General features: G+C 34.9%; 2 protein-coding genes across 2 annotated transcripts in view; both read left to right on the top strand.

Moving 5' to 3' along the window:
• The window catches only part of LOC134791727 (allatostatin-A receptor), a 157,827-nt gene extending 144,201 nt beyond the window's left edge, over positions 1-13,626 (top strand). The window contains exon 4 of the mRNA XM_063762852.1: positions 11,174-13,626. Coding sequence (XP_063618922.1) covers positions 11,174-11,278 — 105 coding nt within the window. The 3' untranslated portion in view covers positions 11,279-13,626. The remainder of the gene's footprint in view (positions 1-11,173) is intronic.
• An 848-nt stretch (positions 13,627-14,474) lies between these two features.
• Positions 14,475-21,228, top strand: LOC134791881 (C-type mannose receptor 2-like). The gene is made up of 7 exons (XM_063763002.1): positions 14,475-14,594; positions 15,657-15,761; positions 16,258-16,389; positions 17,527-17,724; positions 18,681-18,798; positions 19,103-19,239; positions 20,646-21,228. Exons 1-7 carry the CDS (start codon positions 14,546-14,548, stop codon positions 20,828-20,830), a joined length of 924 nt encoding a protein of 307 aa, XP_063619072.1. The 5' UTR covers positions 14,475-14,545; the 3' UTR covers positions 20,831-21,228.
• Positions 21,229-21,497: the final 269 nt, after the last annotated feature.

Raw genomic sequence — 21,497 nt, 5'->3', positions numbered from 1 at the left:
AGACTACAGGGGCCGATTTTTGAATTAGGAGCGCTCAATTTCGTCACTCGAAAATCTGTGGAAAACGGCAAATTCATATTTTTTTAAATACTAGCAATAGAAATTGGGAATCTAATGGTATTGACCACTCGTTTTTCATCCTTTTAGTAGAATTTAAAAAGCGTAGTAGTGGAGATATATGTATTGTAGGGAGCCACATGAAATCGAGCGCTCGAAATTAAAAAAAGGCCCACATGTCGAGTTTGGCCTAAGATTCAACAAAAATTAATATAGACGACAGTTTGTGATATTTTTTTTTTGTATTTTTTTGTCTCGCAAGAAACTACCAAATACATACTTGAAACATACGAGTAACATAACACAATAAGCTAATTGCAGAAGATTGTAAGTAAATATAATTTCTCTGCCAAGTAACATACCTTTTCCGAAACTGAAAGTAAATAAAATGAAATCTGTTTACAATAAAACAATACCTGTTTACGTTAACAGTTAACAGACGAGAAGAGTTAATAATAGATCTAAGATAGTTAATAGATTATTTCCTTTGTAGTTTGATCTTTCTTTGTAGTTTGATCTGTCTAAAAACTATTGATGAAGATAGTAACATATCGAGTGTAAAATGCATTAGGCAGGTACAGTCACCTGCAATAATTAGTTACACAACGAAGGCCGCAATAATATCTGACAAGATCTTATTTGTAATTATACTAATTATCCACAATATGTACAATTGTGTCACATATTTTTGCGGTCTTCGAAGAGTAACATTGTACCTAGTTGCTACACGAAGTGTTACAATTATATTGAAATACTATTTATTGCATACTGAAATTTAAAGTATTTGACAAGCCCTATTGAGCGTAAGATCGTTTATGTTTATCTGATTTCTTTAATTAGACATCGACAAATAGGCCTACGTTTTTTATATTAATTAATAACTTTACATTATTGAGATTAATTATAAATTGTAGGTAAATAAATTATTTATCGTCCTTAATTATGTAACTATAATTTTTATTCAAAATTTAAAAGACGAATTATGTTAAATAATAATGTCGGCATTGATTATCAATTGTGCCGTTTAAGAAAATAGATACAAAGAACTAATTAAAACAAAAAATATTATGCTTTCTATTTAGAAACCCAAACCCAAAGACTAACTTTGCCTCTGACACTACACTAGAGATATCAAACATTATGCCATTATCAAACACTAATAAGCGAATTAAACACATGATTATATTAAGTATATACCAAGATTTTCCCAACGCAATATGCAAAAAGGCTGCCAGTTCGTTCCCTTGAGATATAACTGATAGGTATCTATAGTTAAATATAAAAGTGCACATATATCCAGAACAAAGGAATATCATAAAGTTCATTCTGATATTCCTTTAAGGAGCACTTTACAACGGAAGCACAAATCTCAAGTACGATCGGGCTTACCTAAGCGTCCTCAAGGTTTCGCGTATATTCAGATAAAATTAAATTCAAAATTACTTTAATGGTTTCACAAATTTCAGCATAAAGTTTGCGTTATTAAGGCTGGTTACAATCATCACCTGTCTTTATAGGATAGAACAATGTCGTAAAATATACTTGGTACCTACCCACGTTGAATTTGAAAGTGGGTGTCGGTCTTTTACATAAGTAATTGTCAGAACGTAACAAGTATAAATTTTATAAATAAATAAGTATTATAAAACAATTTCTACACAGATCGACCTAGCCCCAAACTAAGCAAAGCTTGGACTATGGGTAACTGGCGACGCCACAATGTTCATGACGATATTATTTAAATAAATAAGTACATACTTATACACATAGTCATACCCATGACTCAGGAACAAATATAAATAAATCATCATATAAATAAATGCCCTTACCGGGATTCGAACCCGGGACCATCGGCTTCATCTTAGGCTGGGTCACTGCTCAGCTACTCACTGCCCACTAGGCCAGACAGCTCGTCAAGTAGTTGTATTGTTTAATTAGTCTGCGCGCGACTCTCCGTTCAGCAATAATTAACCCATTATTATTCCAGGCGCGAGCTTGATTAACTTTCGGATTCCGAAAGTTCTTCCAAACTGACCGACCTGTTGAATTTCAAGGGGCCTAATTCTATTTGGGCCGGCATTTTAGTTAATTGAATTGTTATTGCTCTTTTAACGAATTTCTTAGATCATTGACTAGATAAGTAAGTAGATATACTAAACTCGTGTTTATCGCTGTCAGGACATAACTATAAAGACGAAAGTGGAGGACCCGCACGAAATCGCCTTTTCATACAAACTTAGTCCTCATTATCCTCTACGGATATGAACATTATTGAAAGTATTTTGACACAATTGGTTGTATAAATATCAACCACAGCTTAGGGTAGGGGCATAGTTGTGGCAAAGAGAATAGATAGTATAGAGGGTCCTGTCATAGTAAATTTTCATTAACGTATATATCTATGGACTGGCCTTACGGGCACTAAAAATGGTACTAGTTTAGCGGCGTGACTCACGAATTCCAGCCAATCGTGCAGTCTAACGCAACTAGTTAGTTGCGACCAATAGCGCGCGCGATGCGAACTCATCAACCAATCGCGCGCGTGATGTGAACTCATCAACCAATCGCGTAGTACCGGTGTCACACCGCTGTACTGGCCCCTGTCATGCCTCATTATTCTTGCCCGTAAGGCCAGTCCCTAGATATCTATGTCAATATAAATTTTGTAGTCACAGTAAATTTACTGCCATCTATCGACACACGACTAAAACTCAAAATGAAAACGTATAAAACTATCGAAAAAATTTATATATATGGATAAATGATTTTATTATTTTGTATCATTTTGACCCATGTTCATTCACTGATACCTATGTGTTAAAAATGTTAAATATGAAACGGTGTCGTCAACGCTATCTAGCCGACCATAGGCCAAAGGTGTGTGCGCCATCTATCCGAGAATGACTTTTTCTTGATTTCCGAGGCACGTTTTTTTCTTAGACTTTATTCATCTTATACGGAGTTACATGTTGTCTCCGGTTGTGGTTTCGATTTTCGAATTATCATAAAAGTCAGGAGCATTTAAAATTTCTATGAAATCTCCTAATTTTTACAAAAAACAAAAAATCGAACAAAGTCAAACGTCAATGCCAATATTCAGAGAAGAAAATGGCGAATGCGTTGTATGTTAATAGGGCGATTTTTGTATTTGCATGTGGCTTTAAAAAGCGTTTCGTATGTGTTTGTACGCAGAAAGTATCTAACGCCCACTTCTCCAAAAGTAATAGTACATTATTGTCGAGGCTCGGAAGTAGCTACTTGCAGGCTGAGGATTCGTTTTAAACGGACGACCTTGGGAGTCCGTTTAATTGAATCCGAAGCCAGCAAGTAGCCTTCCAGCCGAGTCATATATAGTGCTTTTCTCAAAAATGGTGCAAGAAATATAAATATCATAGAAATATTTTACAAAAGCAACTTTCTTACGTATATATTTTCACAGAAAAAAGTAGAAACAATTGAAAAAATTAGCTTTGCCGCCGTTTTATTTTTTTAATAAAAAAAATAGAAGTGTATTTTTCTGCCGAAAATACGCCAACCTATTTGAGACAGCTAAATAGTCGCGGTACTAATCATCTGTTTGGCTGTTTAATGGGCCTGTGCCTTCATTTGATATGGCCATTTCAACTTTTAAAAAGTTTGGAACTCGACAAATAATGGAATTTGTATGCAACATTGCAGTCCCAAAATCGAGACTGCAATGTTTTTAACTTTTTAATTTTTGACTGACCATAAACTACGCGCTTCGAAACCTATTTTTTAAACGGCAAAGTCGACTTTGCCGTCCATTTTTGAGAAAAAGTTATTTACTTAACTTTTTGGGAACAAATCGTGCGTCTGGCTGTCCGTAATGTCCGTCTGTCACAGCCTATTTTCTCCGAAACTACTAGACCAATTAAGTTGAAATTTGGTACACATATCATATGTAAGTCTGTGACCCAAAGACGGAAATGTGACGTAAATAAATGAATGTTTAAAATTCATTTATTTACGTCACATTGGGGGGTTAAACACTTTTGGGGGGTAAATGAGAATATTAGAAAACAAAGTTATGCAAACTATATATTGGTGTATATCAAATGAAAGAGCTCATTGTGAGAATCTCAAATATATTTATTTTATAATTTAAAAGTAAATACTTAATTTAGAAGATATTTAAGAAAATACCCAAAAAATTACCATTTCCCCCCCTTTATCTCCGAAACTACTGGGTCTAAAATTTTGAAACAAAATATACATAATAGTTCTTTAATTGTAGATAACAGGAAAACCTATAAGAAATTTGCAATCAAGCGTGAGTCGGACTTAATTACTTAGTTTTTGATCCGACCCCTACGGGGTTTTTACAGACATTTCACTCACGTCACGTTTCACATAATTTTTTTTTTTTTTTAAATTGTGTTATGTACGGAACCCTTGGAACGTCCACACGTCTCGCCCTTGGCCGGTTTTCTGCGAACGATTGTCACCTTGTTTAGGCCGCAGGACCCCTAGGCTACCCCGTCAAGGCTGTACCCGTCCCAATTTCTCGACCATACCTATGCCATCTTAGAAAGACTATCGGCTCTATTCGGGAAATGAATTAGAGACTCACTAGATATGAAATAGTAAAAGATATGTGACGTTCCACTGCAAAAGGTACCTTATGGCGGCTGGCGCCACGATTCGGGAAATGAATTAGAGATTCACTAGATATGAAATAGTGAAGATAATATCTTTACTATATCGTATCTAGTTAATCTCTAATTTATTTCCCGAATCGCGCCGTAGGCGTCTTTGCTTGGTCACTTTCTTTAGTGTATGACATCTATTCCAGTTTATGATTATTTATACTTAAGCAAAATATATTGAATTATTTTAATAAACATATCTCAACAATATTCTGTTTTAACAACATGGTACGTAGGTACAAATAAAAAAAAATCTTAGAAATTTTCTAAAACGTAACGCTTTTGTAACAAAAGGAATATTCAAATCGTTGATAATTATGCCAAATTTGAAGGAATACCTACTTACATTATTACAAATATCTGGAAGACCGAGCTTTGCTCGGAAAACGCATAAAAACTCAAAATGCGCGTTTTCCCAGAGATAAGACTTAGCTAGATCGATTTTTCGACCCCAAAAACCCCTATAGCAAATTTCATCGAAATCGTTAGAGCCGTATCCGAGATCCCCGAAATATATACATGTCGGCGGCCGATCGTAAGATCAGGCATATCGTGAAACGTGAAAATCTTTGACTCGTTCCCTGAGTCGACGGAGCCCCGCTACGCGGGGCTCCTATTTCTGGGCAGTTTGCCCTTCGGGCATCTGAAGCAACCTAACAAACCTATCCTACCTATATATTGGTTTGATGAAAACATTACACACGAACATTACGATCTGCCTGATCGTACGATCGGCCTACGATATATAGAAACAAGAATTGCTCGTTTAAAGGTATTAGATATAATTTAAGATCAATTGTAGATACAGGTAGGTATTTGTACCCGAAAAAAATAGATTTATAGCAGGGTTCGCGTTCAAAGGGAAAAACAAAATAAACGAAATAAATTGACCAGCGAAGCGTTCTTTAATATAGTACTCATGTTTCTAACAGTAAAATATTGTCTTTATTATTTGATTACTTCAGAAGTATTGTTTTCTTTTGTACCTTTATATTTTGATGATGATAAAAACAACAAATGTATTGGAATAATACTTGTCCAGTGTGCGGCCCAGTCTTTGGGCCTGATTCGGATTTTGAAATAGACATCTATTAGACATCTTTTAGACATCACCAAGATACGATAACGATATGTTTAAGATCTAACCTGTCAAATTTGACATTTGCGCGATTCTGGAGATACTGTTGAACGATTTCCACAGGATATGACTTAGAGATCCAATTCACATCTAATAGATATCTTACTCTATCTAACGTAAAAGTGACCTTGGTCGCCCGAATTGCGCTGCAAAAGAGAACTAGTTGATATCTAAACTATAACGTATCTAGAATGGATCTAGTACGTGTCGTCTCTTGTGAATATCTTGAAGTTCGAATACGACAGTTTTTCATCTTGTATATTTTGTTAAGTTTTCAGTGAGCGTTCTTTATTCTTTATTCTTTATTCAGGTAAATACTATGTATAAGTTTACAGCGCCAGCCAAGGCACTTATACTGTTAATAGGTACATATTATGTTGTCAGTATCAGTCAGTATCATAAAATTAGTAGGTACACTTATTGTATTACACACTTATCTTTATAATTGAGCGTTGAAATATGCTGGACATAGTCTGATTGAATTTGTTTTGTTCATAGTAATAGTCACACCGGTCGGTACGTATAAGTTTTATTTAATAACCCAATCAACGGTTTTACTTTTCTCCTTTAAAATCGAACGTCATACGCCGTTTGTTATCAATTAGCCATTGTAGCATCCTAAGACTTTGTTAAAAAACAGTGACCGAAAGATATTGAAATGTTTGTTCTGTACTTACTCATATAATATTATAAAATGTTGTATCAGTTGGCCGAGTTATTATTTTTATTTATTGGGGACCGCGTATAAATTGTCATACTGACACAAAACTGTGTGTTCACCGTAAAGTGATTGCGTACCCTTGAGAGCAACGCCTTTACGTGGCATAATGATATTTAAGCTCAAATCAAAAATGTTACGCTGTAATGCATGCTGTACCTTGGGCCTATTAGAGTTACACGAAACCACCGATACTGTAGCTTTTTAAATTTTCTTTTTATTTTATTTTGAGAAACTTTGACTGCTACTGGTATGGCGCCAACATACTTTGAATTGAGCATATAATCTACCTTGACTAAGAGATATTTATCTAATATGTAGCATAGACTAATTGAAGTTTTAAGCCATTATTGCAAAATAATAACATTTGTGTTGTTTTAGAGAACACTAAAATGTAAGTAGTTAAATTTTTATGTGAATAAATAGATATAATATTTCCAATCTATGACTTATGCAACATTTAATTTGTATCACGATATATAACATATATTTAACAGCATTTCAAGAAATACTTAAGGCGAGGAAGAAAGGGAATTACCTGGAAATTCTAATAATTGGATTAATATAATACTCCACCTTAACAGCTCCACATCCTTTCATGTTATAAAGACGCAAATAATAACTTGCGTCTTTTACATCGTGCCATGTAGGTACAGAGGGTGAAAATGGAATTTTACTTTGAAGGTGACTTACAAGCTAAGCCACACGTGTCATTACGTATACATGACTTGACGTGTGAGTGATGACTTGAGCCCAATCTTGTAGCAGTCTTGGGACATTGACTTTTTAGTCAATATTTATAGGTTTTATGTGTCAGCAGTTTGAGTGCTGCGTTAAAATTGTTCAGACTCATCCGACCACCACCGCATATACCTACATGATGTGTTGAATTATAAATATATTTCCTTCCCTTTCACGTATTGCTATAAATAATTACAACCAAAAACAGCAGTAATGACACAAGATTCAACTACCTTGTCATTGTGGCATTGTTTTCCTTAAAAATACATTAAATTTCCATAAAAATAATCGTTTTGAATCATACGGCACCTCGTGCCACTCATTTAGCCCTAGAAAACAAGGTATTGTGACTACTCTGACAAATGGGCACACATTGTTATTATGCATCAAACATTTGTAATATTTTCTTGCGGTTCTCAATAGTTACCTATATTATCGTCTTTGCTTACATTCTTGTACAATGCCACAAACTAGTTTGCTAGAGGAAGCGCAAGTGTGACAATATCTACTTGTACATTTACAAAGTTTTATTTTGTAACTTTATCAACAGTGTGATATGTAATAATTATTTTTAATTTATTAGGTGTTTATATAATAGTGAGGACTGTTTCAAAAGTTGTTAAGCTTGTTTTGTTGTCTAATTGTTTCAACATAATTCAAACTTATATCTTGTCCTACCCGAACCACCTAAAACATCACCCAAAACATTAACTGTGTCATGTGCACATCTTAGATCGCGTGGGTCTTTGTAAATCGTTGTAGGTACCTATAATTATTATTGTTTCTAAAAATATGTAAACATGATAATAAAAACCGTATTTTAGGAAATATTTGTTTCTAAATAGTATAATCTTGTTTGGAAAATACGACACAAAACAGAATTGAGGCAAAGCTACTTTACAAAGCATAAAGTGAAACTCAAAGCTTTGTTGAAAGTATCCTTTGAGGAAGTCAGACGATTTATACTTCGAATTTTGAATAATGGAGGACCACAAAACTATTTTGGCTCAATATTCCAACAGCTATCTGCTAAAGAGCGTTTTCCTGACTTGACGCGCGGAAGGATATATTTTTTATGGATTTTAAAGTTGTGGTCCTCGTCTGATTCTTGCGCAAGCCGAGTTATTGGCGCAAATATGTATAGTTGCGTTTCAATAAAGAGATACAACTCGAAGTGCCATCTCTAGAATATTATTGTAATTACGAACGACTTGCACCGTATTGCATAATAAAATATAAGTTAATATGTACTATTAGTGATTTTACATACAAAATCACTAATAGTACTATTAGCTAGCATTTGATTATGCAATAGCCCCTTGGACGAAGTAAGGAGTAAGGACGAAGACTTAGGTGAACCATTATTAAATACTAACGGAAACTCGAACTTACAAATTTTGTAAGAGCAAGGCAATCTATTTTCATTGCTCTTGAATGTAGGAAAAATACACAAAAGCATACTTGCTCGTTTTCGGTCTTAGAAACATTTTATAACAAAAGCGATATTAACAAATACTTTCGGAAGTTTTCCTCAACTTCGACTGTGTTCAGTGTTGCGTAATTTGATTTTAGCCTTATGAATGATTATGTCATTAGAATTAAGGCAAGCTACCATAGAACAACTTTAATTTATCGTGAATAAATCGTATATTGCAAGAATGTTATTGTTCTGCAGCGTTATCATGGTCGCATTTTTATCACCTGTCATGTCAATCGTCACTGTCGCACTTACATATATACTTGTTAGAACGTGACACACGTGACAGGCATGGTGACAGATGATAAAAAACCGACCATCTTAGCCCTGCTGATTTGCGTCTTTGCCTGTGACTTTATTCATTATCTACCAATTGGCTTTGATCAAAGCAAGTTCCATACATGCTTTTAGCGAGCATGAATTTTGTAGTCCATTCTCACAAGCGTGTATGCTCAAAGCAGCCTAATTCCAATATCTCAATTATCCCTAAGTGAGGCTCACTCCGTAATGCGTCCGTAATCCGTAATACGTTGTAGCGCGTGGGTAGAGGTATTCCGGTACTCTGGTAGTAGGTACTTGGTATTTAAGCTTTGTAAAAAAACTCGACGACGTAGGCTTAACGCATTATTATATGCATATAGATATTTATATTTGGAGCATTCCACGAAATTATCTACCGTTGTCCCGTACAAACGCGAAATTTCTAAAGATTAGCAGGTATAGAATTTGTTTTCTGTCGCAGTGGATGTGAGAATTGTTATAATAAAATGAGTAATAATACTTTGAAAAAAATGAGGAAATATACGAAATAAAATGCATTTGTAGGACAGCTCATAGAATGCCCCATATCACTCTTTCTTATCAATCACAAATAATTAAGAAGAAGAAAGAAGAAGAAGAAATACATTTATTTAACGCCACAACATAGTACATGAAAGAAAAGAAGAAAAGCATACAGACATTTGGAAGATAAAATAGGATCCCCACTCAGCATAATGCCGCGGCAAACCGTGGCGCTGGTTTTCTGTGGGGACCTGACTTCATCTAAAGTTGATGGCGACACGTACGCCAACGACACACAAATAAATTTACATTGATAAAAAAATCACAAACATTATCATTTATATAACAAGGAAAACATTGAAAATACACAAGTAAAACCAGAATAAAAAAAGAACAATCACTTGACATTGACTACCGTCTTTTAAAAATAAATTTTGAGAGGGTAAGAATTATTGATGTTTGGTGGTATTAAGCGACATACTTAAGAAAAACCTGTTACTGCCGCATTGCACAGAAGATCTGTTTGTCACATTGTTTTAGTTGCGGTCAACTCAGCAAAGACCGAGCTGAACCGACCACGAGATTGAACTCATTATATCTGAAACAATTTAGTGTTGTCAACGTACTGATACCTACTTTATTCGTGTGGAGTAGCGGTCTCGAAAGCATTATTTCTTCGTAGAAATATAAATACACATAATTTTCTCCCGCTAAGTATTTGCTTCGAGTTTTAAGCCTCATAACTTTCCTGCTGCATATTTCTTGGAAAGTTATGAAACTTATGAATGTCGGTCGGAAGCCGTCTTGTTGGTGGTTAGACCTTTCAGCTCCGCTAATGGGAACAAAAGTTATTTGAGCATGAAAGGGGATTTAGATATGCTGTCGATCCTAACATTAAGGATGTGTAAGACAAAACAGGTAGAGCGTGTACTGATGAGTTATACTTAAATACATTTGGGTCAAAAACTTTTTTTGTGCGAGTTAAGATTATGCTTATTTCCTTTGGATATCAAAATAAATTGACTTTAAAGCCTTATTTTCTTGCTGTAAACTAAGGTGTGTTCAAACTTTTTACTTCCTAATATCGATATAATGAACGCCGTAGTAAAATGTAGGTACCCAAATCGTTAACTACAGAAATGATGTCCGTTTTCCGGAACGTTATCAATGTACACAGTAACTGAATGCCCTAAGCAACTTGCATACGATGTATTATATTGCGATAAAATGTATCATACATTCATCATTATATCGAGAATTGGAATGTAAAATGGAATCCAATCAATCAATCGAGTGTTTAGCGCGTATTTGCGGCCAATAACATGATATTGAAGCAATACATATAGAAACTGAAAGTATGTCGTGTCTTGTCGTTATAGAAAAAATAAAAATATTCGTTCTGTAATGACAATTCGATCAAAACTCGTTTCAAAATTTAATAAATATCTATATTTGCACATAATATTTACTTCCATTCATTTTCAGGGTAGTCGTTCTACTGTACACTTTGTTCAGGAAATATAAACGTCCAATGCGCCTACAAACCACTTTTTCTCTTATTTCAAATGGTTAATTCTAAATTTCATTTCCAGGTGATGTACTGCCCGCCTGCCCACAACGACGGCATGTGCAACCGGCCGCAGCCCACCAAGACCACCAGGACCGGCAATGGGAACTCCTGCCATGACATTGTCTGAGATTCGGTGCGCGGGCGTCGCGCCCGGGAATCCGAACAAGCTACAGTGGTGTAAGCATAAGTGAACAAGTAAAAACATTAGTAAACAAGTGTAAACTTAAGTAAACAAGTGTAAACTTAAGTAAACAAGTGTAAGCTAAAGTAAATAAGTGTTAGTAAATTAGTAATAGTGTAAAAATGTACAATACTTTTAGATTAGGTTGAGAAGGTCCTTTTGAATTTGTTACTTAGGCTAGATGTGGGTGTGTGTTCAGGAGTCGACAAGGCTGATGTCCTAAGTAATTTTCATGGAATCACTTTTCATTAAAAGTATCACTGCAAAATAATATCAAGTTCTAGGTCTCATTCCTATGTGTGTAAGATATGGTTTTTAAAATACTGGACGGATTGTATATATCTATTTTTAATTTTTACAAGAAAAATGAATACAATATTTAGTACGGACATAACTATTAATTTGTAATCGTGGACACTTCCTTCTTTTCTATAAAAAACTGTATTAATTTAAGTAAATTATGTTAATCCATTAGCATTGATTGATAAAAACCAAAATAATAGGCAAGCAATATCATTATAATATATCTGTTGTTTGATAGACAAAGGGACAAAAAGGAAATAAAAGCTAACTAATATTTACTGGAAAATACAACAAATTTGTATAAATAGCTAACGACTATAATATTTTAGCTAAAAAGTTTGTTACTCATACTGGCGTGAAAAGAAGCCAAAAAATATAAAAAATGCGCCACTCGGTGTGTTTTTTACGACCTGTCAAGTCCAATTTTGCTTAAGAGGGATACGGGTAGGCAAAGTAACTTGCAAAGTATATTGCAAGAGCCTAACTTTATCTCGGTTTTCAGGAGTAAATTATGTTTTTAGAGTTTGGCGTAAGTTGCATTATGTATTTGATGTAGGTCTGTAGCCTGTACAATAGGTATACAATACAGCATGTGTTTGTATACGTTAGGAACCAAATGTCCTAATACATATTTCTTTTCGTATTTGTCTTCACGAAATATTCACATTTAATTTGCTTCGCATTTATACAATGTAAACAGCGGGCGCAGTATGGTTCCATTTTTATCGCCCGTCATTCTCGCACTTACATACTTGTTAGAACGTGCCAGGCATGGTGACAAGCGATAAAAATGCGACCGTGCTACCGCCGCAGGTGGCTTTATCAGAACACTTCAAACGTTTTTTCACTGTTATCCTTACTATAATAAATGCGAAGTAACTCTGTCTGTCTGTTACCTCTTCACGCTTAAACCGCTGAAACGATTTAGATGAAATTTGGAATGGAGATAGTTTGAAGACCAGACATGGACATAGGATAGTTTTTGTCAATCACCATCATCATTATCATTCAAATTATTTTTTTAAGTTATGGTGTGAAATTCAATAAGGGCGAAATATCAAGAATAATAATTATCAGGAATTAAAAATGTAAACAACACATTTTAATCTCTGGATTGTAATGTCCCAATCATTCCTGCACGTTAAACGGACTGATGTTGGAGGATTCAGTGGCTAAATGGAACCGGAAAATTCCATTAAGCTTGAATACAACGGCAGCGTCAGCGTCAGTACATTCGTGTCATATATTAGACTGCTGATCACTGATTGCACCAAAACAACGTGAAGTATTACAAGGCGAACAACTCTAATGAGGTGATAAAGGGAAATCTGGAACTATAGTTTTTAGGTTCTATTCAAGAATGTCTTTAAGATGTCATGTCTTCGAGTTAGGGTTTTTTTTATCGTCTTCGTGACTTCTTATAGTTTCAGATTTCCTTTTGCAATTGCCACCCTGTATAGTTTTAAAATTTAAGAGGTCCTTCTTAATATATGTGAGTATGATGTAATTAAAATTAATAATGTATATATTGTTAAGGTAGTAAGCAATGTTTAGGTTATGTTTCGAATTTGTAATACGTAGTCAATTTACTAGTGATAGCCTCCTTCTCATATTCTTGAGCCCAATGTGAGAAGGAGCAAACATTTCTAGTAAAATGTATCATATCGCTTATAAAATATTTTTAAACATGTATTAAGTAGATGTTTGTGATCATTATTATTATGTATAAATATAGTTTAAGCTGTAGAAACATCGAAATGTAATGTTGTTACATTGGATAAGTATGTAATTGTTAATATTAATTCAAAGATTTAATTGTAGTGTCAAAGTCATATGATGACAAAAGGCTTTCGTAGTCATAGATTTAGGTAAATTTGGAGCTGCAAAATAAAATAATGTCTCGTTGTTATTTTTGTATATAGCTACATTTATCATGTGTATATGTAATGTACCATGCTTTAATGTTTAATAAAAATCAATGTTTTCACAAATGGTGTAGTTTTTTTCTTTAGGTACCTACAACCAAAAAAACAAACTAACTAACCTAACCAAACTAGAAATAATAGTAAAGAAATTAGGATAAAAATGCATAGGTGGTTAAGCACTTTGGCAATAAAAGAAATAAATATAAAATAAAAATATATTTTCCTCCGCTAGTAAAGGTTCGGTTATTTCGTTACTTGAGGCTTATCCCACTACTTTTTAGGTGTGCATTGAGTCGAATGGTATCGCGTTAGACACTTCTTATAATATAATTCTAGTGAACCAAAAAGGAACGTGTCAAATATCAGCTTTGATAGTACCTGTAGGTGACGGTTCCATACAAGTTTAACCAATAAATCAACAATTATTGAAAGCATAATGTTGGAATCCAAATATAACATGAAAGTCTAGACAATTAACAGTAATTAAAATTAAAGAAATCTTCCCAAAACGAGAGTTTTTTCCATACCTATTTTAAGGTAACTAAGGTAAGGTAACCTAAAGGTAAATTTTCCAGCTAAAACAGTCTCAATTTACGAGGTTAGTGCACACATATCTACAGTGTAAAATTACCGTATGTTGTAGGTAATCATAATAAAAACATTGTCGTTTAGGTACACATGCGTTATGGGAATAACTAATACGTCCCAAGCCTAGTTTCACTGTATATATAATTATAGCAGAAACAACTGAGTAGGTAACCACCTACTGCAAAATCGAAAATTTAATTACCAATCTATTCGTCGTTATTGTTAATTAATATTATATTGTGTTACGTTATTATTAGTAAAGTTTTCCGCAAACCACACTTATCCTTGTGTTGTTTATTGTGGATTCATTAGCTGAATTAAATTGTAACAGAAGAGACGAGATTTTGGTTGAAGCGATCTTAAAGTATTCAGGCATTGAAATAAATCTCGTGCCAACATGTTTTTCGTAATAAACATATGTGTGATATCATTTTGCTGTGTCCACGGTAAGTAAAATATAAAATATTAGGTATAGGACATTTTTACACAAATTGACCAAGCCCCACGGTATAAGCTCAAGAAGGCTTGTGTTGTGGGTACTCAGACAACGATATATATAATATATAAATACTTAAATACATAGAAAACAACCATGACTCAGGAACAAATATCTGTATCATCATACAAATAAATGCCCTTACCAGGATTCGAACCCGGGACCATCGGCTTCATAGGCAGGGTCACTACCCACTAGGCCAGACCGGTAGACGAACTATAGTTACCTACTCGTAAAAAAATAATTTGATGTAACATCAGGAAAATAAAAAAATGGTACCTAACTGAATAATAAAAGACATCTGCAATTAAGTCAAACTATGTACCTATAATAAATATATACAATTTGTTCTTTATAAGTTAATGGCAATAGGTACATAGAGTCCGTCTAAGTTTACTCTGCACCGACTTGAATAGAACAGAGTGAGGACGTGTCGTTATAAACGTCATATTATTATAGAAATTAGACATTAATAATGATTTTGCCACGCATTTGATTGTCATTGCAAATGCTATGCAAATTAACAACACAACCAATAAATATGACAAGAGCACATAATAATGTATACAAGATTGCTTATCAACGATAAATGAATGAAAATCAAACGAACGAACGAATACGGAATGATGGCAAATGTCATTAGAAGAAGGTACCTATTGAATTGAGAATTAATATATGATTGTATAAATTATTTGATTTTGTGACAGTATAGGTATTCTAAGATATAACCGCCAATAATATCTCCCGAATTCATGTTTTCGTATTTTCCTGTCTGCTTACCTTACGTTTCGGTACAATTATAACGTGTCGATACAGAAATCCAAAAGTGGTAACGTTTTTGAATTTGTTCACTCATAAAATGTTCATCAGACGTGAATGGTTTCCCTTTCACCGTACTCTTTAATTGTCATTCTAGATGTGTGGGAAAGAGATAAATACTTTATTTATTGCTGATATTTTAGAAAAATAAATAACAAATGTAGGTACTTACAGCAAAATGGAATTTAAACAGCACACAGGTTTGACTACGAGTACTCCCAAGAGGCCGATGGCTGGCTAAAGCTACACCGGGTACCGGCAACTTGGCAAGACGCTTATCTCAACTGCTATTATGAAGGTAAAACAGTTATTTCTCGTATAATTATCTTTATTTTAGCCCCTGTACAGTGTTAATTGGCATATTTAGCGTGATTGTATAAATAATGGCGTAATTATAACAGGGGCTCTTGAATTATTTTAATAATCAATAGTGCTTTCATGTTTTCTACTTAAAATCCGTTTAAAAACGAATAGTTCTTTGTGTTTAAAAATCAACCAGTTATTTAAAATATCATTTTAAAATGAATGTAAAAAAAATGTTAAATGATATGAAACTAGTTACAGATTTGTCAACATATTACCCACAATAATTGGACTGCGTTATGTAATATCGAATTAAGCGCCAATATCTAAATAGTTATTTACGATAAAAGTGCGAAAAATAGGAAATTCGCAACAAGTTAGGTATTAAATGTAATTAAAACTGTTTTTCAGCTAATATTATAGGTATTCGGTAACTTAATGGATTAATTAAGAAATGTTAACTTTGTTACCTAATCGAAAAAGTTTCCCAGGTGCTGTCTTAGCCTCTCCAGAAAATGAAAATATGAAGTTGGCGCTAACAAAATTAAACATTTTATCAAATTGTGGCATATACATTGGCGTTCACGCGACGTTCGGCAAAGGGGCCTACTTCTCAGTAAAGGGTGAGTGTTTATAAATGCACGGACGATTTGTGATATACCAGTTACCAATTTAAAATATCGAGTCATTTATCAGCCAATAATCCATCGTGCAATTTGCTATAGACTTCTAACCTCGATGTTTCATTTCGGGAGAAATAAGTAGGTTTTAGAAAAATTGCTTATTTTATATCATTCATATATTATGAAAAAGAATCCTTAATTGACATTCGGATGGCAACTGCAGCTGCATTAGGTACCTACGTTTACAGCGCTTATGCGGGCGTTGTCACTGTCAATTTCCTTTATAAAATGAGTTATTTTGTTCAGCTCTTTGAAGCTGAGCTGCTATCTCAGCAGTAATATACAGACATCGTAAATTTTATAGAATTTTCGGTGCAGCGGAGTGGTGGTAACGGAATTGGTATAAACAATTCTAACCCTAATAATTAATTAGCGTTAATATTAGCCTTAATTTACCATTTCAGGTGGAATTATCTATACCAATTCGGTTAACACCACTCCGCGGCATCAAAAATGCTATAAAATATCCCATAATATTCTCTTCACATTTTGCTTCAGTTTGAATCAGCCGAACTTATTAGTCATACAGAAGCTTACTGCCCGATTCGAACTTTAATATACGTCAATGAATAGATCTAGAAACGATATGGATTAGATATGTCAATATAAGTTTCTTCAATCAAAAACGTCACCTTTCACACTGACACATTTAATCCATATCGTTTCTAGATCTATTAATTGACGTATCTTAAAGTTCGAATCGAATCGTTAGTAAACTAACTATCGATCGCCTCTGATGCAGGATGTACCGCGAATACCACGATTGCTCGATGATTACCGATGTCTGTTTATCTTCAGCATGCAACTTTATGTTTGATTTTCGAGTGCAATTTACATCGTTATCAATACAAAACACATTTGTTGCCTATGTTACTCCCACATCTGGGATAAATGTATACCGCTGATTTTGAAATCGACGCATTCCTTTAAGGAACTATCTAATGTTAGAGTTTAAAAAAACGGAGAGTCTACAGTGAATAGTGTCCAAGATAGTACCTACGTTTTTAACATCATTAGATAATAACTCCAATGAGTTGCCGTCGAAAAATGACTACTGTCCATGTTTTACTCCCATAGGAACACCGTTATCTCGCATGCCAGTCACCTGGGCCCCTGACGAGCCCGACAACTCGAACAACGCCGAGGACTGCCTCCTTATGCTGTCGAACGGTACCATGGCTGATGTCAAGTGCTCGGAGACCTTCCCTTATTTTTGTTACATCAGTCAAGAGCAGGCAAAGAAGGAGATTAACGCGTGCGGTACAATGGACGAAGGTAGATACCGATATATTTTCGACAAAAGTAGACTAATTGAAATAGTTACGATGTTGTAAGTACATATATGAAAGAAAAAGTGACCAAAGCCGCCAGTCCTCAGGGCTGGGGTCGTACCAGGATATTCTGAATTTAATTTGTTTATAATTTATTCGTTAGTGTGACTACTTAAAAGCAAATCACACTATTTAATAAAATATGTTGATTTGTTTCTTAGTTTAAGAGTAGACAATTTAAAAATATTTTGTCTTTGGTTGTTAAAAGTTGCGAAATACTATTTTATTAAAATTGAAGCACTTTTTGTCTCTCACTGACTAATTATGCCAAACTTTTATATATTTCTTTAATTAACAAACTGCCGTTATTTATTAGCAACTTTCGGCTTTATTTCGTTTCTCTGGTATTGCAAATATTAGATAATAGAGACGAAAGACCAAATCCAGACTGCCATCACAGATTATACAGTATGTAAATTTACTAAAACCATTTACTCAAACCCGTTAATGTGTAGGTCACACTGAGCAACTTTTACTATGGCACCGACCCCGAAATCGCGAAAAAAAATTTGGTTATTTCATACATTTTGCTGGTCTAGCATTCAAATTTTCTATGGGGGAGCCAATTTTATTTCCGCGATTTCGGGGTTGGTCCCATAGTAAAAGTTGCTCAGTGTGACCCATTCATTAACGGGCTTGAGTAAATCGTTTTAGTTAGTTTACATACCGTATAATAGTTCTTACTGCCACAGTCAAGTTGAAGAATCCTGAGTACCATCCTGGTAGCCTCATAAGTCTAATATTTTCTTACTTCGACAGAGATTGTGACAATTGTGTACTGTCTTCACTATAGGTATAATCATATTCATCGTCACTATTTAAATAGATTTTGGTTAAATATGGAAGAATAATATATTTTAGTTTTTACGTTATTTTTTATTTTTATACAAACATTTACAGAATACTCTTTGGACACAAGAACAGGTAGCTGCTATAAAGTGCACAGGTCCCCTCTGAATTGGACACGTGCATTCGTCGCTTGCGCACGCGAGGGTGGCCATCTTGCTGTCATCAACAGGTATGTGTAGCAGAAAATCAAGAGGAAAAAATAGGGACTACCACTCTATTCTCGTCCACCTTCCTCTTAAGAAGACTTTCATATAGATAAATACTTAATTAAATACCTACATAGAAAAATCCATAACTCAGAAACTACTATTTGTAATAAACACACAAATAAATCCAATAGGTACCTACGTCTACAAACCTTTGTAATTGCAATCTATAAAAGGACTTCCAGTGCTAACCGCCGGGGATAAGACCGATAATGATGACGATAACCTAAAAGTGTCTTGATTCTAAACGCTCTTATTCTATTTCAGTATCATGGAAGCTCAGATCATCGCCACGCTGTGGAACAATGCCCGTCCCCACTTTGTAGCCGGGAAGTATAACAGAGACATTGCTTTCTTAGGGTTCAAAACTATCGAAAATAAATTCCAATGGATGACTATACATGGTGAGATGTTAGTTCAATTGTCCGACTATACCTATAAGTAGATAAAATGTTTATACAATGTTTATTACCACATTCTGGCACAGTATCTACACATTTACATCGTCGTTTCGGTCACAATCATAATGATGAACAAAATGAATGAAATGTATCTTAGTTTAAAAAATGTCCATAATGCATGCGAGTATTTTTTATTATTCGGTTGTTGCATAATTCTTTTCCCACTTTGGAATAAAACTATTTTTTTTTGTAATAATTATTTATTGAAACAATTAATCGACAATATAATCACCATCATTATCTAGAACATGTAACAATCTGCCAGGCAAAGTTTCAATACCCTTAGCCCAGAATGAAAGTGGCTGAGAGACAAAGAAGTTGGCAAGGTAATTTTTTAGGTCGCCGGAATTTTCGAATTTCTTTTTACGAAGATGCTGTTTCAAAGCCCGAAAAAGATGATAGTCGGAATATGCTAGATCAGGGCTATAAGGTGGATGAGGTATTGTTGTCCAACCGAGCTCCTCTAGAAATTTGCAGGTCGTTTTCGCCGTATGTGGTCTTGCATTATCATGAAGCGTTCTCCAACTTCTGTAGTTGATTCACGTAGGCTTCGGCATTGATAGTCTGATGGTCGTCGAGTAACTCCCACAACAACATTCCTTGCGAATCCCAGTAAACTGACAGGAGAAGTTTCTGGCCATGCGGACTGCTTTTCGGCTGTGTTGGTGGCCGTTTATCGGAAAGCATCCAAAAGGCTTTTCGTGTAACGTTCTCGTACAAGACCCAGGACTCGTTTCCAGTGATGATCGACTCCAGGAAGCTCTTTCTTTGGGGGCGCAACAGCAGACTTTCACAAATGTTGACTCGTAATGCACGTTGAGCATCGGTCAAAGCATGAGGCGTCCATCTTGACAAAACTTTACGGTAACCCATCGACTGCAGATGGCGATCTATGGTACCGTAGTGATAATTAAGAGTTTTCTCTAAATCCCTGGTGATGGAATCCGAATGCAACTCAAGCTCGCGCCGCAATGCTTCTTCGTCAAACGTGACGGGGCGACCAGTATGAGGAATGTCTTTTAGACTTGTGTCTCCTTCATTAAAGCGCTGGAACCAATTTCGTACTATGCGATCGGTAGTAGTGTTTGGGCCAAAAGCAGTATTAATCTTATTTGCTGTTTCCCTCGAACTGGTTCCCAATTCGAGAACATTCTACTATACACTAGATTTATTCTAGAATATTCCCGAGACTACTGAAAATATCAAGAAAATTTTGAAGTGGGAAAAAAATTATGCAACAACGTAATACTTTACCGGAAAACGGTAAGTTAGGATTTTTTTAATCAAAGTTTTTCTTAAATCCTTTTTTCTGTATAGTTAAATTTAAGTACTTATTTTTGTGCGATTAGGACAAACGCTTGCGGCAGCCGGGTATAACCGGTGGTCCGACGGTCAACCTGACAATCCAGGAGTCCAGAACTGCGGTGCTATGTTCCGGAACGGGCTGCTAGACGACAACAACTGCGACAACACACTCCCTTTTATCTGTGAGAAGGACCCGGCTAGTTTACTCTCGGATCCATTTAGTCAATAGTTTTGTAATGCGTCGCACGACGGCCACGAAACGTACGCTCGACGCTGACACCGACCAACATACATTGATAAATAAGTTTTTGGCAAAAATTACATTTTTGGTACAAGCTTTTATCGCTGACTGTTCTTTTCTTACGTCAGACAACTAATACTCATCGAGACAATTCTAAAAACCCCTAACACAATTAGGTTGCGTTGTTTCATCACAGAGTTCCTATGGCCACCTCCTCTCTCCATCATCAGATCAGTTCGCCAGTACCATTATTATTGTATTGTCATCAGAACTACATACAGCTGCAATTGCAATTTTCATGACGCTACGATCCTTGGAAGATGGTTAAATTAGCTACCTTATATTCCATTACATAGTTAGTTACATACAGGTCGACCTAATAAAAACTTGTTAAAAAAATTCTTACGTCTCGTCGAAACGTCGGAATTTAAGGTAAAAACGATGAAATTATATCACGTAAGACCCGTTTGTGTAATTAAATATGTAAAACAAAATTATCAGCGTCATGTGAGCGCTCAGAGCGTGCCTTCTGTGGTCTTCAGGTAACGCTCCTCATAGTTGAGTATGATCGATGGGAACAACGTTACTATATAATGTTACTATCGAGTAATAAAAATAGACGAAAAAATATGCTTTTATATTCAATATTTTGGGT

The sequence above is a fragment of the Cydia splendana genome, chromosome 6 (genome assembly GCF_910591565.1).
Source record: "Cydia splendana chromosome 6, ilCydSple1.2, whole genome shotgun sequence".
Taxonomy (NCBI): domain Eukaryota; kingdom Metazoa; phylum Arthropoda; class Insecta; order Lepidoptera; family Tortricidae; genus Cydia; species Cydia splendana.
The sequence above is the reverse complement of the archived record's forward strand: the minus strand, read 5'-3'. Positions and strand labels throughout refer to the sequence as shown.